The sequence below is a fragment of the Leguminivora glycinivorella genome, chromosome 14, assembly GCF_023078275.1.
Source record: "Leguminivora glycinivorella isolate SPB_JAAS2020 chromosome 14, LegGlyc_1.1, whole genome shotgun sequence".
In the NCBI taxonomy this organism is placed as follows: Eukaryota; Metazoa; Arthropoda; class Insecta; order Lepidoptera; family Tortricidae; genus Leguminivora; species Leguminivora glycinivorella.
The window spans coordinates 9,348,880-9,367,950 of record NC_062984.1 but is presented as its reverse complement, the minus strand read 5'-3'; the positions used below and the strand labels follow the sequence as shown (position 1 = coordinate 9,367,950).

Below are 19,071 nucleotides of genomic sequence, written 5' to 3'. Positions count from 1 at the left end.
ATACGTCTATTACTGAAAAATTGTTACCTTATATTCATACTTATTCATAAGACTGTTTGTTTCTCAATAAAAAAAAATGGTAACTTGATTTTTCTTGAGGCGACATACTCTCGCGCCGATCATGGCTTATCCTGGTGTTGCAAAAGGTGGCTCGCTTAGGTTACCCGAAGCTCAGGCTGCGTTAGATGGCGTTAATCTGCAAATTACCAGTCTTATTTTTTTTGTGGAGTCGTACAGGCATTTATATACTTTCAATTATGCTTCGCGAACATTTAATATTAAAATTGACGTATTACAACAAACATTCAACTTCTCATTGTAACGTTAATCCCCTTAATGTAGATAAATTTACTATTTTACACTATTTTTAAGTACCACTCACACATACAAACAGTGTTTTTGTATTCCTTCTAGTCGATAATTTCACGCGGCGACAGCTTGTTTAAATAGCCTTGCGGTAAATACGTGCCATCGCATGATTTGCATGGAAGTACTGGGTTCGAATCCAGGACTTTTTCTCTTTTTTTTTTTTTTTAATACTACGTCGGTGGCAAACAAGCATACGGTCCGCCTGATGGAAAGCGGTCACCGTAACCTATGGACGCCTGCAACTCAAAGAGTGTCGCATGCGCGTTGCCGCCCCATTAGAAACTTGTACACTCCCCTTTGCTGCGTGTGCACAGCAAAAAGGAGTGTACAAGTTCAAAGGAGGGTTTGGGTTGCCGACGACTCAAAGGACAATAGACGGAACAAATTAGTTCCGTAAGTCCTCCCGTCGTCAGCACCCCACACCCTCGTTGAGCTCTGGCAGCCTTACTCACCGGCAGGAACACAACACTATGAGACACTATTTTTTGTTTTATTATTATACATAAATGTATATGTACTCGTACAGTAGTTACTGAGCGTTTTCCACAAAAAGATTAAAAACCTATTCTCTTACATGGTAATAATTTTTGGGTTCGTCGAACTCAGAATTTCTAACATAATTATCCTAATCTGATATTTTAAAAATTCCAAAAAAGTATAGATAAATTTTAGTTTCTAAACTACGATTCGAATGTTTTTTTTTTCTAATTGTTTATTTTCGATGGAGCAAGGGTATTCAAATCGCTTTTGAAATCTTAAATTAGTAAATGAAAATGCAATAGTTAACTGAGTAACGTAATGCTTTAAAAACTCAAGTGGACTTTTTTTATCTAAGGAGTAATTTCGATAAAATATTATATTTAGCGAGGGTATTAAAAGTTGTGTTTTATATCTCAACTTAATAAATAGAAAATCAAAATGACAATAAAAAAATCAATATGTTCTCTAAGATAAAATTGATACCTTCGGCTCTCCATTCTTGCTCGGTCAATAAAAAATACGAAATTTATATCCAAAAAAATACAAAAAGTTTATAGAATCCTGGGAATCGAACGCACCTTCACGGCGTGACAGACGACTATTCACCAACGACGCCATTACATAACACGCTGTTACCGACGAAATTGGGCTATACATATATAATTATTTAAATATAAATAATAATGTCAAATCCATACTAATATTACAAATGGGAAAGGGTGTGTGTCTGTTTGTTTGTCCGTCTTTCACGGCAAAACCGGAGCGACGAATTGACGTGATTATTTAAGGGGATTTAGTTGAAGGGATGGAGAGTGACATAGGCTACTTTTTGTCTCTTTCTTACGCGAGCGAAGCCGCGGTCAAAAGCTAGTTTATTATAAATGGGAAAAGCTGGTTACTCTATAATCTGAAGTGGAAGAATTCGTTGTTTCACCAAAGATAATGTGTGTTTGTTTGTTTGTCCGTCTTTCACGGCCAAACGGAGCGACGGATTGACATGTTTTTTAAGTGGAGATAGTTGAAGGGATGGAGAGTGACATATGCTACTTTTGTCTCTTTCTAACGCAAGCGAAGCCGCGGGCAAAAGCTAGTACAGCACGGGTAGCATGGTCGCGCGATAGACGATAAAATATCAGGCCGTCCCTGTCGCACTATTAGTAAGTGCGATTATAGGGACGGCCAGATGTTTTATCATTTATCGCGCGACCATAATTGCCTGCCTGGACCAGATTATATTGATGATAATTATTATTTGTAACCATTTAGTTAATATTGTCTTCAGTTACCGCGATAGTTACTCATGAAATAAAAACTATGAAAACGGATTAAATCGCGTATAATGAGTTTAAAATTCATCCCGATGTTTCAAACACTTTACAGCGTTCGTGGTCAACGGGTGACTGAGGAAAAATTACAATGTGCAAAAGCTACCCATATTCTTGTATATAACCATTTAGTTGTTGAAGAAAAACATTCACACAACAATAACATAGGTCAACCAGCTCAGTAAATGCAATACTTTACTAATACTATGCCCACACTATGACCTATGTATAATGTATTATACCAGACGTGTAATATTTTATTTTATCAACAAAGGCATAATAAAGGATTGTATTGTATTTTTGTATGAAAATAAAAAATAGGAAAGCAATATAGTAATAGTCAAATATTCCATTAAAAAAATAAAAAATACTTAATAAATCCATAAAAGTTCAAATGATTAAAAAAAACTTCGGACTCGAACCCACGATCTTCTGCATCATAGTCGGTCGTTTGACCGAGACGCCATTTCGATTTACATTAGCAGTGTCGAAATACACGATATGTATCTTTGTTGACAAAATGCGTCATTATTTCTGAGTCTGCTTGAGTTAACTAAACCAATATCTTTAAATAATTACTTGTCAAGAGCCAAATGTCACTGATGACAATGTCAACTAAAAATGCGCGAAATATGACGGCTCTGTGTCTGTACACAAAATTTGGCACGCACATTTACGTAAAATTAATAAAAAATTCACATGGATTTGTCCATGATTTCTGTATGAAACAATGTATTTCATTCACTACCGCGACGACGGATAATGTATAGTAGATGTATGCGCATATTTTTATTTAGTTGTAGTGTGCGGTGACTAAATAAATGGTAGATGTTTTTTGTATGGAAAGCGAGCCACCTTAAATCGATCTATTATCACTGACAGTACTATTGTAGCCAATAAGCCTGACATTGTCATAATAGATTCGATCGCAACGCCGGGCTGTGCTCGTCGACATCACCATCCCCCATGATGAGAATCTCCTGAAAGCCGAGAAGGACAAGTCCAGTAAGTACCTAGACTTGGCTTACGAGATAACCGCCATGTGGGATGTTGATTCGACGATCATTGTCCCGATAGTCGTTTCAGCGAACGGTCTCATAGCGAAGAGTCTCGACCAACATCTCGAGAGACTCTCGCTAGGTGGTTGGATCAAGGGTCAGATGCAGAAGGCGGTGATCTTGGACACGGCGCGGATAGTCCGACGGTTCCTCTCTCTGCAGCCCTAACCACCGGCAGCTTGGGCCCTGCCCCGCTGCTGGCGGCACCCTAGGTTAGGTTTTTTATAATGTGTTTATATATTTTGTATTGTTTTGTATGTGGTTTTGTATTTTACTTTTATAATCATATTATAACAAACCTAGCCTAAGAATCAAAATGAATAAAGAGAATATAATATCAGAGTATCATGCTAAAATTCACTACAGTTTATATTAAAAATCAATATTTTATTTATATATTTTAGTATTGTGCATCAAGCCAATTATGTTTTAATAAATATTACACAATGAAAAAAGCTTTATATGTGTTAGGTATAGAAAACTGTGTTACCATTTATGTTAAGAATAAACAATGCTTGAGCATTTATTTCTTGTTTCTTGATGTTGCTTACTCTTATTTGAAAAGGGAGGAAGGAAATAGGAGGTTCTATTATAGTATGCAAACAGGATTACATTTGGAATTTAGAAAGATAATGCCTTCCAATAGTTATAGCTTGTAAATATTTTGTAATTCAGAGCAAAGCAACAGATATAAAAACATAAATAAAATTGTTACCTGTGTCCCGCTAACTGGTGAAGCCACACTGACTTGTACACTAGGGCTGGAGCTAGACACTTGCACAGACAGCTGAGTCCCCTGGCTGATGATCTGTGTGGCCGGCTGCAATATCTGCCCACTGAGCAACTGTGGAGTTATGATCTGGGAACTCTGCCCCAAAAGCTGAGAGCCCTGGCTCACTATTGTTGTCCCCTGAAGGATTGGGGATCCACTGACAATCATCTGCTGCTGTAATTAGACATGATTCAATTATTTGATTTGCAATAAATATTGCAAAAAAACAATTAATAAGTCTTCTTAAAAACCAAGATACTGACAGTAAAAAAACTTTCCTATTGTATTTAAAAGCTACATATAGAAAAACATAGTGGCAATCATTGTTTAGATGCTAGTAAAAGTGAATAATACGGACGTACTTGTGAACCGACGCCAGGACCGAGAATTTGAGTGGCAGGACGAATCAAGCCCATAGACCCGGCGTGAGTGATTATTTGGCCTGCACCTGTAGTCTTGGGCTGGCTTGTGATCAAGTGAGTCATTTTCACTTCAGAGTTGGATACACTTTTCACTATAGTGATTTTCTGCGGTGCCAAATCAATTGGATACATTTTGCCAGCAGTAATTGTTCTTTCATTCTCTAAATTGTTACTCATGGTAGATTACTTTCTTCTTTCTATCAATTGACCATGGTATCAGCGAACACTGCAGAAAGCCAAACTTTTCGAAGATATTTAATTCATGAATATTATAACTTTTCTCAAAAACGTAAACGGAGACCAAAAGAACGCCAATGTAAACGTCAGTCAAGTCAAACAAATGACTTTTCTTTTGCCATAGCCAAAATATTTTTATGGCCGCTGTACACACATGGCCAACAGTTCCACCAACCCCCTTGGCCATGTGTGTAGAGGGCTACTTGGCCGTAAGTTGGCAGTTGGCGCTTGCGCTTGCCGGCCAACCGATTCGTGTCGGTTTTTTGTCCACACATCAAAGGATCTTGGCGCCAATGGCCAACTGCGTTTACACGTTGGCGCTTCATTCAGTTGGTCGTCAGCCGTCAGAGAGGACGGTAGTGAAATATTTACGAAAATAATAAGTTTATCTATGTCAATAATAGTGTAGATTTTAGGAAATAAAATAACCTTGCAAATGTTTAATGTATTTCCTAAAAAAGATAAATGTTTTTATCATAATATTAAAAAAATTGTTAATATTTCAAATAATTTAATTTTACTACGGGGTTATTATTTTTTAATCAAATTTTTCTGTCAATGTCTATGATCTAGAATTTCCTAGACTTTACCATTCCACGTCCATCTTTCATGAAGAGCCAATGCCAAGTGATTGGTTCGCCAATGTGTAAACAGCGGCTCTTATCTTGGCCAAGGGGTTTCACAAAGGGCTGGTGGAACCGTTGGCCATGTGTGTACAGGGGCCATATGAGGAGTTCGCACGATCCATCGTGCCTACTCAATTTCAAGGGGCCGTTTTATAAAAAAACCGGCATGCAGCCAGCAATTTTTCAATTGTCAGTCGTTTTGTCATTTAGGATATGTTTTGTTACACATATTTCTTATATTTAGGCACTAGTTATTATGTATGAATTCTTCACCATTAATCAAATTTAAAAGAAAAATTAAATTAAATGTGGCAAGTACAATATTGAAAGTCATGTCAAGTCCGTTCCGAAAACTATTAAGGTGCGTTTAAACGGCGCGTGATAACGCGAGCCGAGCCTGGCTCGGCTCGTGATCCGGCGCGCCACGCGCCGTTTAAACAGCTACGCTCGGCGCGGCTCGGCTCGGCTCGGCAAAGTTCGCGCGATCCATCACTTGTCGGTTTTACGCGAGCCGAGCCGTCCGTGTAGATGCGGCTCGGCTCAATACGAACGCGAGCCTGTGCGTTTACACGGCGCGAGGTAGCACGATCATACGCGAGTCGAGCCGTCCGTGTAGATACGAACGCAAGCCTATTATATTGTTGCGATTTTTGTCACCGAGATGTTTTGGGTTCCATATTGATGGTTCCTCTTCATATAATTGGGCGGTTCTCAGGGATGACGTTCGGTGCCTGATTTCGGTGCTGATTTTTATTTACTACTTTATTGATATGTCAGTCAATTTACTAAAATCTAGCCTAAATATAAAAAATATTGGTGGTGAAGGCCTCCATTAAAACCTTATAGTTTGTAAGAAATCTGACATCTTAAAATCACCGAAATTATGTATGGGCACTGTAATCAATTTGCCCCACCGAATTCAATTTTTTGCACATTATTCTACATTTCAACTTAATATATAACTTATTATTCAATTTATTGATATTTTTAATTTTAATTCGATGACAGGTCATGTAAAAAGGCTCATAATCGCGCAATTTTATTAAATTTAACATGGTAATATGCTAGTCATTATCGAGTAGAGAATTTTGTACCCATAGAGTGAGAAAAATAGTTCTTTGTTTTTACAAGGTATATCCTACTATTTTAAGTACGAAATATTAGAAAATAATGGACATCGGTGGTCAAAAAATCCACCGAAACCACGGAAATCAACTCCACTGATATCAAATTTTATAGCTTTTTTGGAGATAACTGCAATAGCATGCATGATACAGAGGAGATGTCATAATGACGTAATAACATACTTTCAAGGATTAATTAGTACCTTACACAACGACAAATGGACCTAAACTGTGGGAGTAAATTGATCCACCGAATCTTAAAAAACATATAGGACCACACCCAGTGAACGACTGAGAAACCTTCAAAAAGTCCCCTTTATAAAACGGTACTTCATCTTCTCTACACTGAATGGTTAAAACATAGCTAAAACTAACTATATTTGTGCTACTACGTCCCTGATCTACTAATTTGTAAGAGTACTGTCATGTTTAAAAAATTACACCGAAATCAGTCACTAGCCCGGGACACATGGTAAATTTATCTTTACTCGATGAGGTTAGCTAACATATTATTTTTATACAGAAAATATGATAGGTTAACTAATACCTTATAAGTGAATATCTATAACAACTGCGATCAACAACTCCATTTTGAGTTATGATTTTTTGTTTTCCAAATTCTGAGTGCGGGACACGCCCACCGACGGTCATTTTTCGCATTTAATATTTTATTACTCATATCATACAAACAATAAATAAATAATGTTAAGGTGTACCAAATAGAACAGAGGCTAAAGATTATGCCTGATTTAATTCAGATTTTTAGAACAGTCCGTTCTGACGTTTTTTGCCTCGGACACGTAAAAACGCGCCTCCTGAGAAATGCCCAATTCAATAAAGCTTTGAATCATATCATTGCTCCACTCCATAATTCGAACACATAAAAACGCCGATAAAGAACTTAAAACTTCGACTCTCGTCTTCCGTCGTCGCGCGCGCTTTGTACCATCTGTTTAGACGGCGCGTATTGACACGAGCCGAGCCGAAGATGGCGCGCGCGCCTTTGATCCGTGTCGAAAAAACCGACAAGTGATGGATCGCGCGAACTTTGCCGAGCCGAGCCGAGCCGCGCCGAGCGTAGCTGTTTAAACGGCGCGTGGCGCGCCGGATCACGAGCCGAGCCAGGCTCGGCTCGCGTTATCACGCGCCGTTTAAACGCACCTTAAGATCGTGCTAACACGCGCCGTTTAAACGCACCTTTAAATATCTGTCTATGGTATGTGGAACGCCATGGCGGACGGAGTTGGTGACGGTGATTTTTGTAAAGAAAATATACAGAAATTTAACAATGAAAGGCGGAGTAGTAAGCAGTGGGTTAAGCTGAACGTCGGAGGAACTTATTTTTTAACCACTAAAACGACGTTATCCCGTGATCCTAACTCATTTTTGTATCGATTAGTTCAAGAGGACAGTGACTTGATTTCAGACAGGGTATGTACTATTTTATTGTTTCAATTTATAGCCTTTTAGACCTAGGCAGTGCTTAAGAATGTGGATTGTTTCAGGATGCGACAGGTGCCTATTTGATAGACCGAGATCCGACGTATTTTTCGCCCGTATTGAATTATCTCCGACACGGTAAACTGGTTATCAACAATGACATCGCCGAAGAGGGAGTCCTCGAGGAGGCGGAGTTTTATAATATTACAGAGCTCATAAGATTAGTCAAAGAAAGAATATGTTTAAGAGAACGAAGGCCACTAAAAGACTCAAAGAAACATGTGTATAGGGTTTTGCAGTTCCATGAAGAGGAGCTGACTCAGATGGTTTCTACGATGTCAGACGGCTGGAAGTTTGAACAGCTGATCAACATTGGTTCTCAGTACAATTACGGCAATGACGAGCACGCGGAGTTCCTGTGTGTGGTTAGTCGGGAGTGTGGCAGTTCCCTCAATAGTAATGATGTAGAGCCCACTGACCGTGCCAAGGTGCTTCAACAAAAGGGTTCTCGGATGTGAGCTTTACTAGTTTTTGAGACTGTTAGCTCTGTGTGAAATGTGTATATAAGTATTTGTAGTGTGACAGTCAGTTATTTCCTTGACTCAACATTATTTGTATTTTTAGTTAACAAAAATCATTAAATCTCAGTTTATGGAATGTTAATTGCATAATGTCAATTAGATGGCAACTGAATACTCAGTTTGATATAAAGCAAAAGATCAGAAATTGTATTACTAATTTTATTGTGACTTTGTTTTACAATATTTTCAAGTCTAGTTAATGATAGTCATTAAGTTAAAGTTGTGTGAAGCAAAGTACTGTTGTGTAATGTAAAACCATTTATATTTGTAAATTGTATGAGTGTAACTGCCGACATTCCATAAGCAGATTAAATTAGATATTACTCAATGCTTTTAAAATAGTTACCTAATTTTGTTTTTCTACAAAATTAGTTAATATGAAATTCTAGATTCAGCTAGAGATCACACTTGGGTGTATTTAATAAGTATTGGTATTCAAAGTACATGGATTTTGATTGTCGGTAGTGTAATGAGTATAATAATTGTTTTTTGTAATATTCAGACAGCAAGAGGCCTTTATTAATCACACAAGACGTTTTGTAAATAATAAAACATTTATTCATAATTGGTAACCAGTTTTCCAGATATGCTCATTTGCAAAATATAAATTTTACGTTTCCAATACTGTTGTTTTATTTTATTTGTAGTAGATTATGTTTCTTACTTTACAATCACGACATTAGAATACATTGTAAACTTAAATATGATGCTGTTAATTATATTTGAGAGTATACAGACATTGTTTAGTGTCTATTGTAGATTACAATGTAGGGTAGTACAATAGCAAGGTAGGGATGTAACATAGAGGGGAACGTCAACTCCTACCCAGTGATTGACACCCTTGTGAGAAAATTGCATACTAATTCTAAAATGACTAACAGACAACCCCAAACTGGCGTTAAGGTGCTCTTTATCATAGTGAACTAAACTCTTGTTTGGATGTTTACTACGGGTCGCATTTCTCGTGAAATGGGACCGCTTGACCAGATTCTGGATTCATTTTATTTTTGTCAAGTTTTTGGATTTCAAAATGCGGATTTTGCCATAAAGTTAAGCGCCAATAGCGTTTATATGGCATTTTACGACCATCGTAAATTATAATAATGATTAGTCGCTCAGTGAGCTAGTTAAACTATTTACAACACCCGTTGTTACCCTAAGAAGTCTCATCGATAACATGAACATTGCCCATTGGGCAGGTTCATGTAAAAAATAATAATTTATAATTGACTACCCTGAAGAACTTGAGTCAACAACTTTTATATTATTGGGCTCAACCACGAAAGCGGTAGAAAACATTAGGGGGGCGATTTTAAAATTCGAGCGTTCGAGTTTATCACTCGAAAATCGGCGTAATGTTTTTTTAAATAAGAGTCATAGAAATAGGTATTGACCACTCGTTTTCAATTATACTACATAGTAGGCAAGTAGAATTGAAATGCCTAATATTGAACGAAACACGAAATCGAGCGGTCGAATTCTTTTTTTGAGGTTGGCTCCGTAGTAGTGTTGGTTAGTATGATCCACCTCTTAGCTCAGTGGTCAGACACATTAAGGTCTTAAGTACCTATTTATATAAGAATGGATTTGCGATGGTAGATAAGCAATAGCCACTATTGGGCTTCTGTAGGTATAGTAGTCGTGCGATCAATAAGCCAAATTTAATTAATAGGAACAATATATGTATTAAACAAACTAAACATGCTACGAGTATATACCTATTGTACCGTTAGTTGCGGTATTATTTGTTAGGCAATGGGTGGTTGTCATAGGATGCCTGATAAATCTAAATGTGACTAAGTTATAAATAAATAAATTGGGGACACCTTACACAGATCAACTTAGCCCCAAACTAAGCAAAGCTTGTACTGTGGGTGCTAAGCGACGATATACATACTTAAATAGATAAATACATACTTATATACATAGAAAACATCCATGACTCAGGAACAAATATCTGTGCTCATCACACAAATAAATGCCCTTACCGGGATTCGAACCCAGGACCGCGGCTTAGCAGGCAGGGTCACTACCGACTGAGTCAGACCGGTCGTCAACGCGTCATGTCATATTTTTTTAGGTCGCGCGAAAATTTAAAAGGATTTTGAGGAAAGCGCTCCCGGTGTTTGCCTCAAGGCTCAGCAGACTTGTTTATTCGTATTGTTCGCGACACAGCTTGCAATTTATCTAATGGGACAATAAAAATCATACCTTCTTACTGATGATGCCTTTATTTCACTGATGATGTAAGTAAACAACTGACTGAGAACGTAATAGTGATAATGATTTGACACTCCTTCCCTTATATTATTGTTATTCTAAGTTATTCAAATTCATTACTACATTTTATATATAATAAATCTATTAGACGATGTTTTAAAAAAATAAACATTATCGCATTTTTAAACTTATGATATTAAATTACATATTTAATTATAAAATATTGCATTTTAACCGCACTAAATACAAGTTAACAAGACAATCTACACACTCATCTGTAGAGATAACAGAGTTATTATCAAAATACAGAAATGTTACACACTTTTGTAAGGCAATGGGGGTTTATTGTTTGTAGTTTTGAAATTACAACTAATATCTTAATATTTGTAGCTGTATGTAGCTGCTGGGGCCACGGCGCCACGGAGCCACGGTGGCTGCCGGCGCTAGCACCAGTCCGCCATGTAGGTGAAGTCGTGGAACAGCTTGTGGTCCGTGGCGCTGAGCGCGCGCGGCTCCTTGGGCGGCGTCAGCACCGCCGCCTCCGACGTGAACTCGCTGTCGAAGTTGCTCACGTCCTCCAAGTTATTAATAGTTGGCACAAATGGTGGCTTCACTTTACGAAGAAGTAGTTGTTCCCAGTTCACGTTGCGGAAGAAGGCCTGCCTCTTCACATCCTCGGCGTCTCTCTCCGACGATCCCAATCGTCTCTCGGGGTTTTTCCTCAACAGGCGACGCATTAACGCTATCGCTTCCAATGATAAAGTCCTCGGGTATCGTACTTCGTCGTTAACTATCGAATCGAATACTTCGCCTTCGTCCTCGCCCGGGAAAGGCGACTCGCCCACTAACATTTCAAATATCAGTACTCCCAGACCCCACCAGTCGACGGCCCGCGTGTACGAGGTCTCGGTTAGCACTTCGGGGGCGAGGAACTCTGGTGTCCCGCAGAAAGTACCCGTGCGGTCACCCCATCCCATACCCTCTTTGCAGAGGCCGAAGTCCGCAATCTTGACGAACCCGTCGGTATCTAGAAGGAGGTTGTCTAACTTTAAATCTCTATAAATAATGTTATTCTCGTGTAAATACTGTAGGCCCAATACCACACAAGCTGCATAAAATACTGCTCTGGGTTCAGTGAACACATCTGCGTGAATGTGCATCATAAGATCGCCGCCGGCTGCGTACTCCATCACGAAGCACACATGTTGTTCGGTCTGGAAACAGGCGAACAGGTTCACCAAAAACGGGTGCCTGATCGCGTTAGCTACCTCGAAAATTCTTTTCTCAGACAACAATGAATCCACTTCATCTCTTGCTATAATATCACCTTTCTTTAAAGCTTTAATAGCGAAATATTCATTAGTAGGTCGATATTGAGCTAATATAACTTTGCCAAAGTGACCTCTTCCTAGAACACTCAAAAATCTAAAGCATTCCATTGACATCTCTCCTGACGATTGTCGGCGAGAATCCAGCTCTTTTACGGACTCTATAACTGAAGATGAGCGTGAAGATGATATTCTCATGTTACTTGTCACTTCCACAATTTGATCCTCGTTACTCGGAAACTCCAGAACAAGTTTAGGTGACGGCGAAGGTGGATACTCAACAAGTGGGGTATCACATGAGGGTGTTTGAGGTTCCTTTGGTGCAAAATTATCCCGCGCGTAAGAATCCTCTAAAAATGCAAATGCTTCCTGGAGTTCCTTTTCCATTCGTAAGGTAGAGACATGCGGAGGTGGGAATGCTGGCTTGGGCGGAGGAGTTACGGGTGTTTGTGGGGCTGTGGCTGTAGTAGGCAGACCCAAAGGCCGGACCCCGGCCATACCACCAAGGGTAGTATTTGGGTTCTCCACATCTTTGTTGTCAGTTGATCCAAACTGGAAGTTGAGCTGCTGTGGAGGAGTGATATGGGCTGTTTGGATGTTATTTTGTATTGAGGGTGAAGACCTCTTTAAGAGCCTGCCAAGTACAACTGCGGGGATGTGCATTTCGCCATATGAGGGTCTTGGGATGTTCTTGCCCTGTTGTTTAAATATTTTCCTTTGACGCTGTAGTTTTGGTTTTCTGGATATGATGGGGTTCAAGAATTTAATTTCTGCAAATAATAGGCCTTGAGGTTCCAGTTCCAAGGCCATACCGTGTCTGATGTCGTCAATGAATTCCTCAAGTCGTAAAAACTTGACAGCGCACAGCCCACGCCAATCCTTCCAATGAATACCAATTTCAAGTTCTCTTGACTTATCCAGCTTTATAGTAAATCTGTAAAAGAAGACATCAACATCATTGATCTTAACATAATAAGTGTCACTAAGCTTAAGTTGAGTAAAATTAGTCATACTATGCATTATGTGTGCCTGATAAGATATGACTAATATGAAAATAATCATAAAGATAGTAATTCAAGGAAGTACAGGTACATAATGAGGTTAGATGGAATATTGCAATTTCTGATTTTATAACCGAATGTCTGTTCTTAGTTACACAATAAGTTATTTATAGTTGAGTAACACAATAAGGGGCAATATTTATCTAATTCTTAAGATAGCAGTATTTGAATATGTATTTCCTGTAGAAGCTGGATACCAAACCAAAGATGTTGCAAGATTTCTGTGTCATATTCAGTCTCAGGTCAGCAATATTACTTTTTGTTTTCTTGATATTACTAAACTGCAAGTACAATTAATTTAGCAGCAATTTTTTCACAAATTTAAAATGTTTTCTTTATATTTCCATCACTATAAAGGTCAAATTTTCAGCATTTTCAGAACAAAAATAATATGCAGTTGTGAACTGATAAGCAGCAACCAATGACCTAAAACATTGACGGCCAAATCCACCAGCAGAAAAAATAAATATGTTACGTTACATATAAGATGTTCCATAAACTTTGTCCAGGTGCATTCTAGGTATAGTAGAGATGGGCCGAATACGAATATTCGGCCGAACATTCGGTTCAGCTCTTACCGAACCGAACATTCGTCCGAATATTCGGTTACGCCATATTTTGAAAGCGGATGTTAGGATTAAAACTATTAAATGATTGATAATGGTTACATATGATACTACAACTAAGTTTTTATGATTTAGTGGATAACTAAAACTTAGTTAAAATAACTCTGAACTCTTCTCAACTCTTAAACTACGGTTTTTTTTACAAAACAATTGTACCTATTTATATTTTGACTAATAGGATCTTGTATTAGTAGTTCCTTAGAAAGCTACTAAAATAGGAGCTTATTATCCAATGGAATATGTAAGATCTTCATTAGTTATTTACTTTGTTTATTCGGTAAATATTCGGCAATGCAACTGAATTATTCGGCCGAATACGAACATTGAAAAACTTGCCGAATATTTATTATTATTATTATTATTTAATAAGCAGGCAGGCAGTTAAAGAACTGATATAGCCTGTATCCAGTGATCATTGTGACAGAAATCATAGCCGAGTTGTAGATGTGATGTGATTTACTGAATATTCAGCCCATCTCTAATGTATAGCAACCGGAAATAAAAACTTGTTATAATAAATTACCTTTGATCCCAAGCCTGTTGGGAACAGGGTCTCCAGCTGGTCTGTGCAACCGTATGGTTGTCCAACTTCATCACAGCCATAATCTCATTGCTGGTATCCTCCTTGATACTGTACGTGTACTTCATGGAGTTACGTATCGTCACTCCTTTCACAAACGACTTTAGGTCTGAAGGGCTCGCTAGTGGGTCCCGACGACTGCGTCCTGGCACATCATCTAATAAATCCTGGCAACCCATCAAACGGACTTCTAGCGTACCAGTCACTTGAACACAGGGGCTGATCATAGGAGCAGGTGAAAGGAACTGCGTTCTGGATCCACTTCCAGATGATAAACTCACATAACCGGGGCTAGATCCCGTACTGCGTAACTCATGACCTAATTCTATAAATGCAGCACTTTCGGCTGGAAGTTCTTGGCGGCGCATATCTAAAGACCTCCGAAGCAAGTCCAGTTTCTGGGAAGATTCAAGCAAGCTAGTCTGTGCTTCATGTAAAGCTTTCTTGTCCGTAACTTTCTTGTCACTCTGTAAGAGTCTTATGGCATTCTTAGAGCCCTCTACTACAGCTGCCTCAATTCTCAGTCTGTTTCTTAACTCTGCAATTCTTTCATCCAACAACTGGTCTACCCCACTCATATCAAGGTTTCTCCCATCACCATTGGCACCAGCATGGTCACCTTTTTGTTGTTTGCTTAATTTAGAAATGCGTAATTTGAGGTACTCAATTTTGTCCTTAGAATCTGCTAGCATCTGATGAGCTTCAGCAAGGAGTTTCTTGTCGCGCGACTGGTTGCTACTGGTGATACTTTGAATCATATTTTCTGCGCCTTGCTTAACCTTGAGTTCAATGTTGAGCTGCTTTTCCAGAGAGGCAAGTTTGCGATCCGTGGTGGCCTCGCCGAGTTGTCGCTGCTGCTGAGCCGCCTCCGACGCCAGAATGATCTCTTCATCGTACGACAGGTCTTCGGGTGACGTCGGCGTTGACTGACCGCGCGAAAGGAGGAGCTGCGATTCAAGCTCTTGTAGGTCCGATTTGAGTTCATTGAGCTTCAAATTTGCTTTCTTTACGATGTTTGCGACGTCAGAGAGGGATCTGCGGTCCGTGGCGACTTCTCGTAGTTTCTCAGCACCTTCCTTTATTTTGAGTTCTTTACGTATCTCTCTACGTATCACATCCTTGAGTTCTTCCAGTTTAGAGGGCAAAGCTATTTCTGGAATACATTCCGTCTTAATTCCATACTTGACGCCCAGTTCGTAGAGAACAGGGTGCCGAATATAATCACTGTGGTAATAACCTGGGTCTGCCATAATTGAGGATGCACAGACTAACGTCAGTTAACCATAATTATGTGGGAAAATATCACTACTATTGCTTGTAGATCACAAAGTGTTCAAGAACTTATTACGTTTGCTCATACAGATGCTTTTTCTATTGAAAAATGAAATCATTGTGTCAAAGCGTTAAATTTAAACATAAATATTAGTTAAAAATGCAAAATCACAAAACGAAACACATCTACGACGAACTACGAAACGAAATCCTCTGATTGAGTGAATGATAATTAAATCATAGACAAGACTAGCGTGAATGAGTGAATGATTTGTGAATGGAATTTACCTATGTTGCCATTTATGAAAATAGTTGAGGATTGAATCGATTACTAATCGAATAAAAATAAAGCGATTAGTATTAAATTATTAAGTTATTTTATTACTTAACTGTTTATGCATATTTGTGTATCTATTTTAATGTATATAATTAATAAGCCTTCTTAAATGTACCATAAAATGTTTGATTGTTCAGTACTTTAAATTAATTTCGTAATATTGTATTTCATCATAGTGCGCGGCAGTGTGTACCGACTTTAACTTTCACTTCCTCCTTTCTTCTCAGTAATTTTTTAGCAAAGTAAGAAGCTGATCTATTAACAAACTTGTTTACCACAAAATTAAAAAAGCAACGAAAATTAGACGTACTAAATTAAGCTCAAGTAGAAAATTGTGCTAAGTGCTGTAGAATCTACTGGAAAAACGAGTAAACTGTCAGGTGTCAGGCGCTGCACCTTGGATGCCTTCTGCTGCTGCGTAAAATGTACTTGGAGCAGTAACTCGGTGCCGCAAATCTGGTTCTGGTGTTCCTGCTGGCAGTGACGTTGGATAATACTCTAGTTTACTATATTTGATGGAACGACGATGCCAGTGAAGGTTGACATTACTCCACCGCCGCCAGCAAACTCCAAACAGCCAGGCGTGACAAAGTCCCTGCTGTATAATGGGTCTAAATTTCAAGGGCATCAGAAATCTAAGGGCAATTCATACGAAGTCGAAGTGGTTTTGCAGGTAATCGTATAAACATATACTGGTTATGCCTACAATCAACTAGTTGTATCACATAACCTTAACTGGATCATAATCATATAGAAATGTTTGTACATGAGCGTTTTTGGCATACTCTTGAGAAATGTTTTATTTTGTTTCTAGCATGTGGATGAGGAGAATTCATACCTTTGTGGTTACTTAAAAATAAAAGGTCTGACAGAAGAATTTCCAACACTTACCACTTTTTTTGATGGTGAAATAATATCAGCTAAATATCCTTTCCTGACTCGAAAATGGGATGCTGACGAGGATGTTGATAGGAAACATTGGGTGAGTATTAATACTAGTTACCAGTATTATTAGATTCAAATTTGAAATATTACTTATGACTTGTCCGTAGAGATTTACATCAAGTCTTTGCCTCATTTATAGTCAACTTTGAGTTTCACCTACAAAGTAACCTTGCAGAAATAAAATCTAGGAAAATATTTACAATGTGTGTAAATTTGAGCTGTGTGCTTGCATCCATTTGCAAAAATACAAATGATGTTATTGATCTTAGATAGATAATCGTTTGCTTTATTGCCATTAATTGTTTTATTCATACCAATAATGGAGTGATTGTGTACTGTCTTTTTGTCACATCTGGTACTTATCTTATGGGTCAATGAACTTTCAACTAATACAATGGTGATGACCTGTGTACTTGTCAATTTAAAATGAGTGTTTGAAGTACTTGTTGATGTAGTAGTCTATATATGTAGGTTTTCAATAGTTGCTTAAAAAAAACTGCAAATGGATAATTATTATCAGCTCTACAACCAACTTGTTTGCATACTCACGAACATTAAGTTATTGTGTTGATATGTGAATCCAATCTTCATCTTTCTTTTTCAGAGTAAATTTGACTTATTTGTTCCATACCTGAAGACATTCAACTCCGATTCATTTGACTATGACTCACTCGCAAAGGCTGATTACGTATTTATGAGGTGGAAAGAACACTTCCTAGTGCCGGACCATACTATTAAGGATATAAATGGTGCTTCGTTCGCTGGCTTTTATTACATATGCTTCCATAAGTCGGCAGCAACAATAGAAGGTTACTACTACCATCGAAGTTCTGAGTGGTGAGTGTTCAACACTTATTCACTCTATTCATATGGTAGAATCCGCTTAGTACAATTTGAAAGCTCAAGATAATAAGAAAATAGTTGCCACACTGTAGCTTCTACTAATATGTCGAAGGGCTCTTTATTCTTAAAGTCCGTTACGGTCCTTTCGAAAATTTTGTAAAAAGAACCTTGTTTAATGGAAAGCCACATATAGTATAGTATTTTAGAGAATAACAAACATGTTTATTGAGCGTTCTAATAAGCAGGTTCTGCTATATCCGAGAGAAATGGTATGGGCCTCATAGTTTATATCTATATTCATACCTATTTAATAAAATATTAATTATCTGTAAAGTGTCATTGTACTGTTTATATGTGTAGATTAAGGCTTACTTATAGTTGAATATTTATACAAGCAATGAGGCCAGTGCTGTGATAAACTGTGATACTACTATAACCCTATATGTATTATCAACTTGTGTGTAATTTTTTATATGCAATAAGTGAAGTAGGAACATCACCAATATCCTATTTTTTTCTTAATTCCAGGTTTCAATCTTTGACTCTAAGTCATGTTCCGGAACACAGCATCCAAATTTATGAGTTCAGATGAGATGTGTCAGACTTTCAAGTTTGGATGGTTATTTGTGTCCGCTAGTACTTACATGTTCCTTAAGTCTATCTCCATTTGATATCTTTGGGAAAGATAAATATACCAGTTTTTAAGTTTCTTCAGTAATAAATGTAAGTGAAAGATGCAGGGCCAATGACAAAAAATTCATCAGAACAAAATATTCAATAAACTGTAATGTTGTAGCAATTTTATTTGAATCTATGTGTGGATCAGAAACAGCAGCTGACTGGGCTTGCACATACTTCAGTTTAGTGTCTGTCAGTGACTAATGTATGTGTAATATCTAATATTATACTGCAATATCTGAACATCTTGTAGTGTTGCAAAATGAAATTAGTAAATGTGTAGTGATTATATACTACTTGGTTTACCCTTGAATCGCCGACAGACACTTCTTCGAATATTATTTCAAAGACAACGTTTCAAATAATTTCATTTCATCGACAGTTTATATCGTAGAACAATCGATACAAGTAAAATCAAACCGTAGACTTTTATTTCGTAGATAAGTTATTCCGAGTATACTTTATATCGCGGTATTTCGTTTCGTGTTTTTTCATTTCATTTTGTTTTACATTAAATACAATTCATTACGCATAACATTATTTCAATTATGATTTTTCCTAAAATTTTACAATTTGTAAACTGTTTGATTGGTCACAGTTCTAACCTAACCTAAACCTACTTTAAAGAAAAATCGTTATTGTGTGTGGGGTCGCTGTTCTAACCTAACCTAAACCTACTCTGTAAACTGTTTTTTTTTTTTGTGTGGTCACAGTTCTAACCTAACCTAAACCTACTCTGCAATACGT

At 37.8% G+C, this 19,071-nt stretch overlaps 4 protein-coding genes across 4 annotated transcripts; 2 read left to right on the top strand and 2 right to left on the bottom strand.

The window, feature by feature from the left end:
• Window positions 1-3,878: 3,878 nt before the first annotated feature.
• On the bottom strand, window positions 3,879-4,752 carry LOC125233529. The gene is made up of 2 exons (XM_048139581.1): window positions 4,367-4,752; window positions 3,879-4,178 (listed from the first exon to the last, which is right to left on the bottom strand). The coding sequence occupies exons 1-2, from the start codon at window positions 4,601-4,603 to the stop codon at window positions 3,879-3,881; spliced, it is 537 nt and encodes a 178-aa protein (XP_047995538.1). The 5' UTR covers window positions 4,604-4,752.
• Window positions 4,753-7,625: 2,873 nt separating this feature from the next.
• On the top strand, window positions 7,626-9,056 carry LOC125233308 (BTB/POZ domain-containing protein KCTD5). Its single transcript, XM_048139273.1, has 2 exons — window positions 7,626-7,844; window positions 7,919-9,056. Exons 1-2 carry the CDS (start codon window positions 7,632-7,634, stop codon window positions 8,369-8,371), a joined length of 666 nt encoding a protein of 221 aa, XP_047995230.1. The 5' UTR covers window positions 7,626-7,631; the 3' UTR covers window positions 8,372-9,056.
• A 1,590-nt stretch (window positions 9,057-10,646) lies between these two features.
• On the bottom strand, window positions 10,647-15,730 carry LOC125233340 (serine/threonine-protein kinase N). Its single transcript, XM_048139321.1, has 2 exons — window positions 14,193-15,730; window positions 10,647-12,916 (listed from the first exon to the last, which is right to left on the bottom strand). The coding sequence occupies exons 1-2, from the start codon at window positions 15,497-15,499 to the stop codon at window positions 11,098-11,100; spliced, it is 3,126 nt and encodes a 1,041-aa protein (XP_047995278.1). The 5' UTR covers window positions 15,500-15,730; the 3' UTR covers window positions 10,647-11,097.
• A 214-nt stretch (window positions 15,731-15,944) lies between these two features.
• LOC125233296 (glucose-induced degradation protein 4 homolog) lies at window positions 15,945-18,441 on the top strand. Its single transcript, XM_048139256.1, has 4 exons — window positions 15,945-16,531; window positions 16,673-16,840; window positions 17,408-17,640; window positions 18,175-18,441. The coding sequence occupies exons 1-4, from the start codon at window positions 16,385-16,387 to the stop codon at window positions 18,236-18,238; spliced, it is 612 nt and encodes a 203-aa protein (XP_047995213.1). The 5' UTR covers window positions 15,945-16,384; the 3' UTR covers window positions 18,239-18,441.
• Window positions 18,442-19,071: the final 630 nt, after the last annotated feature.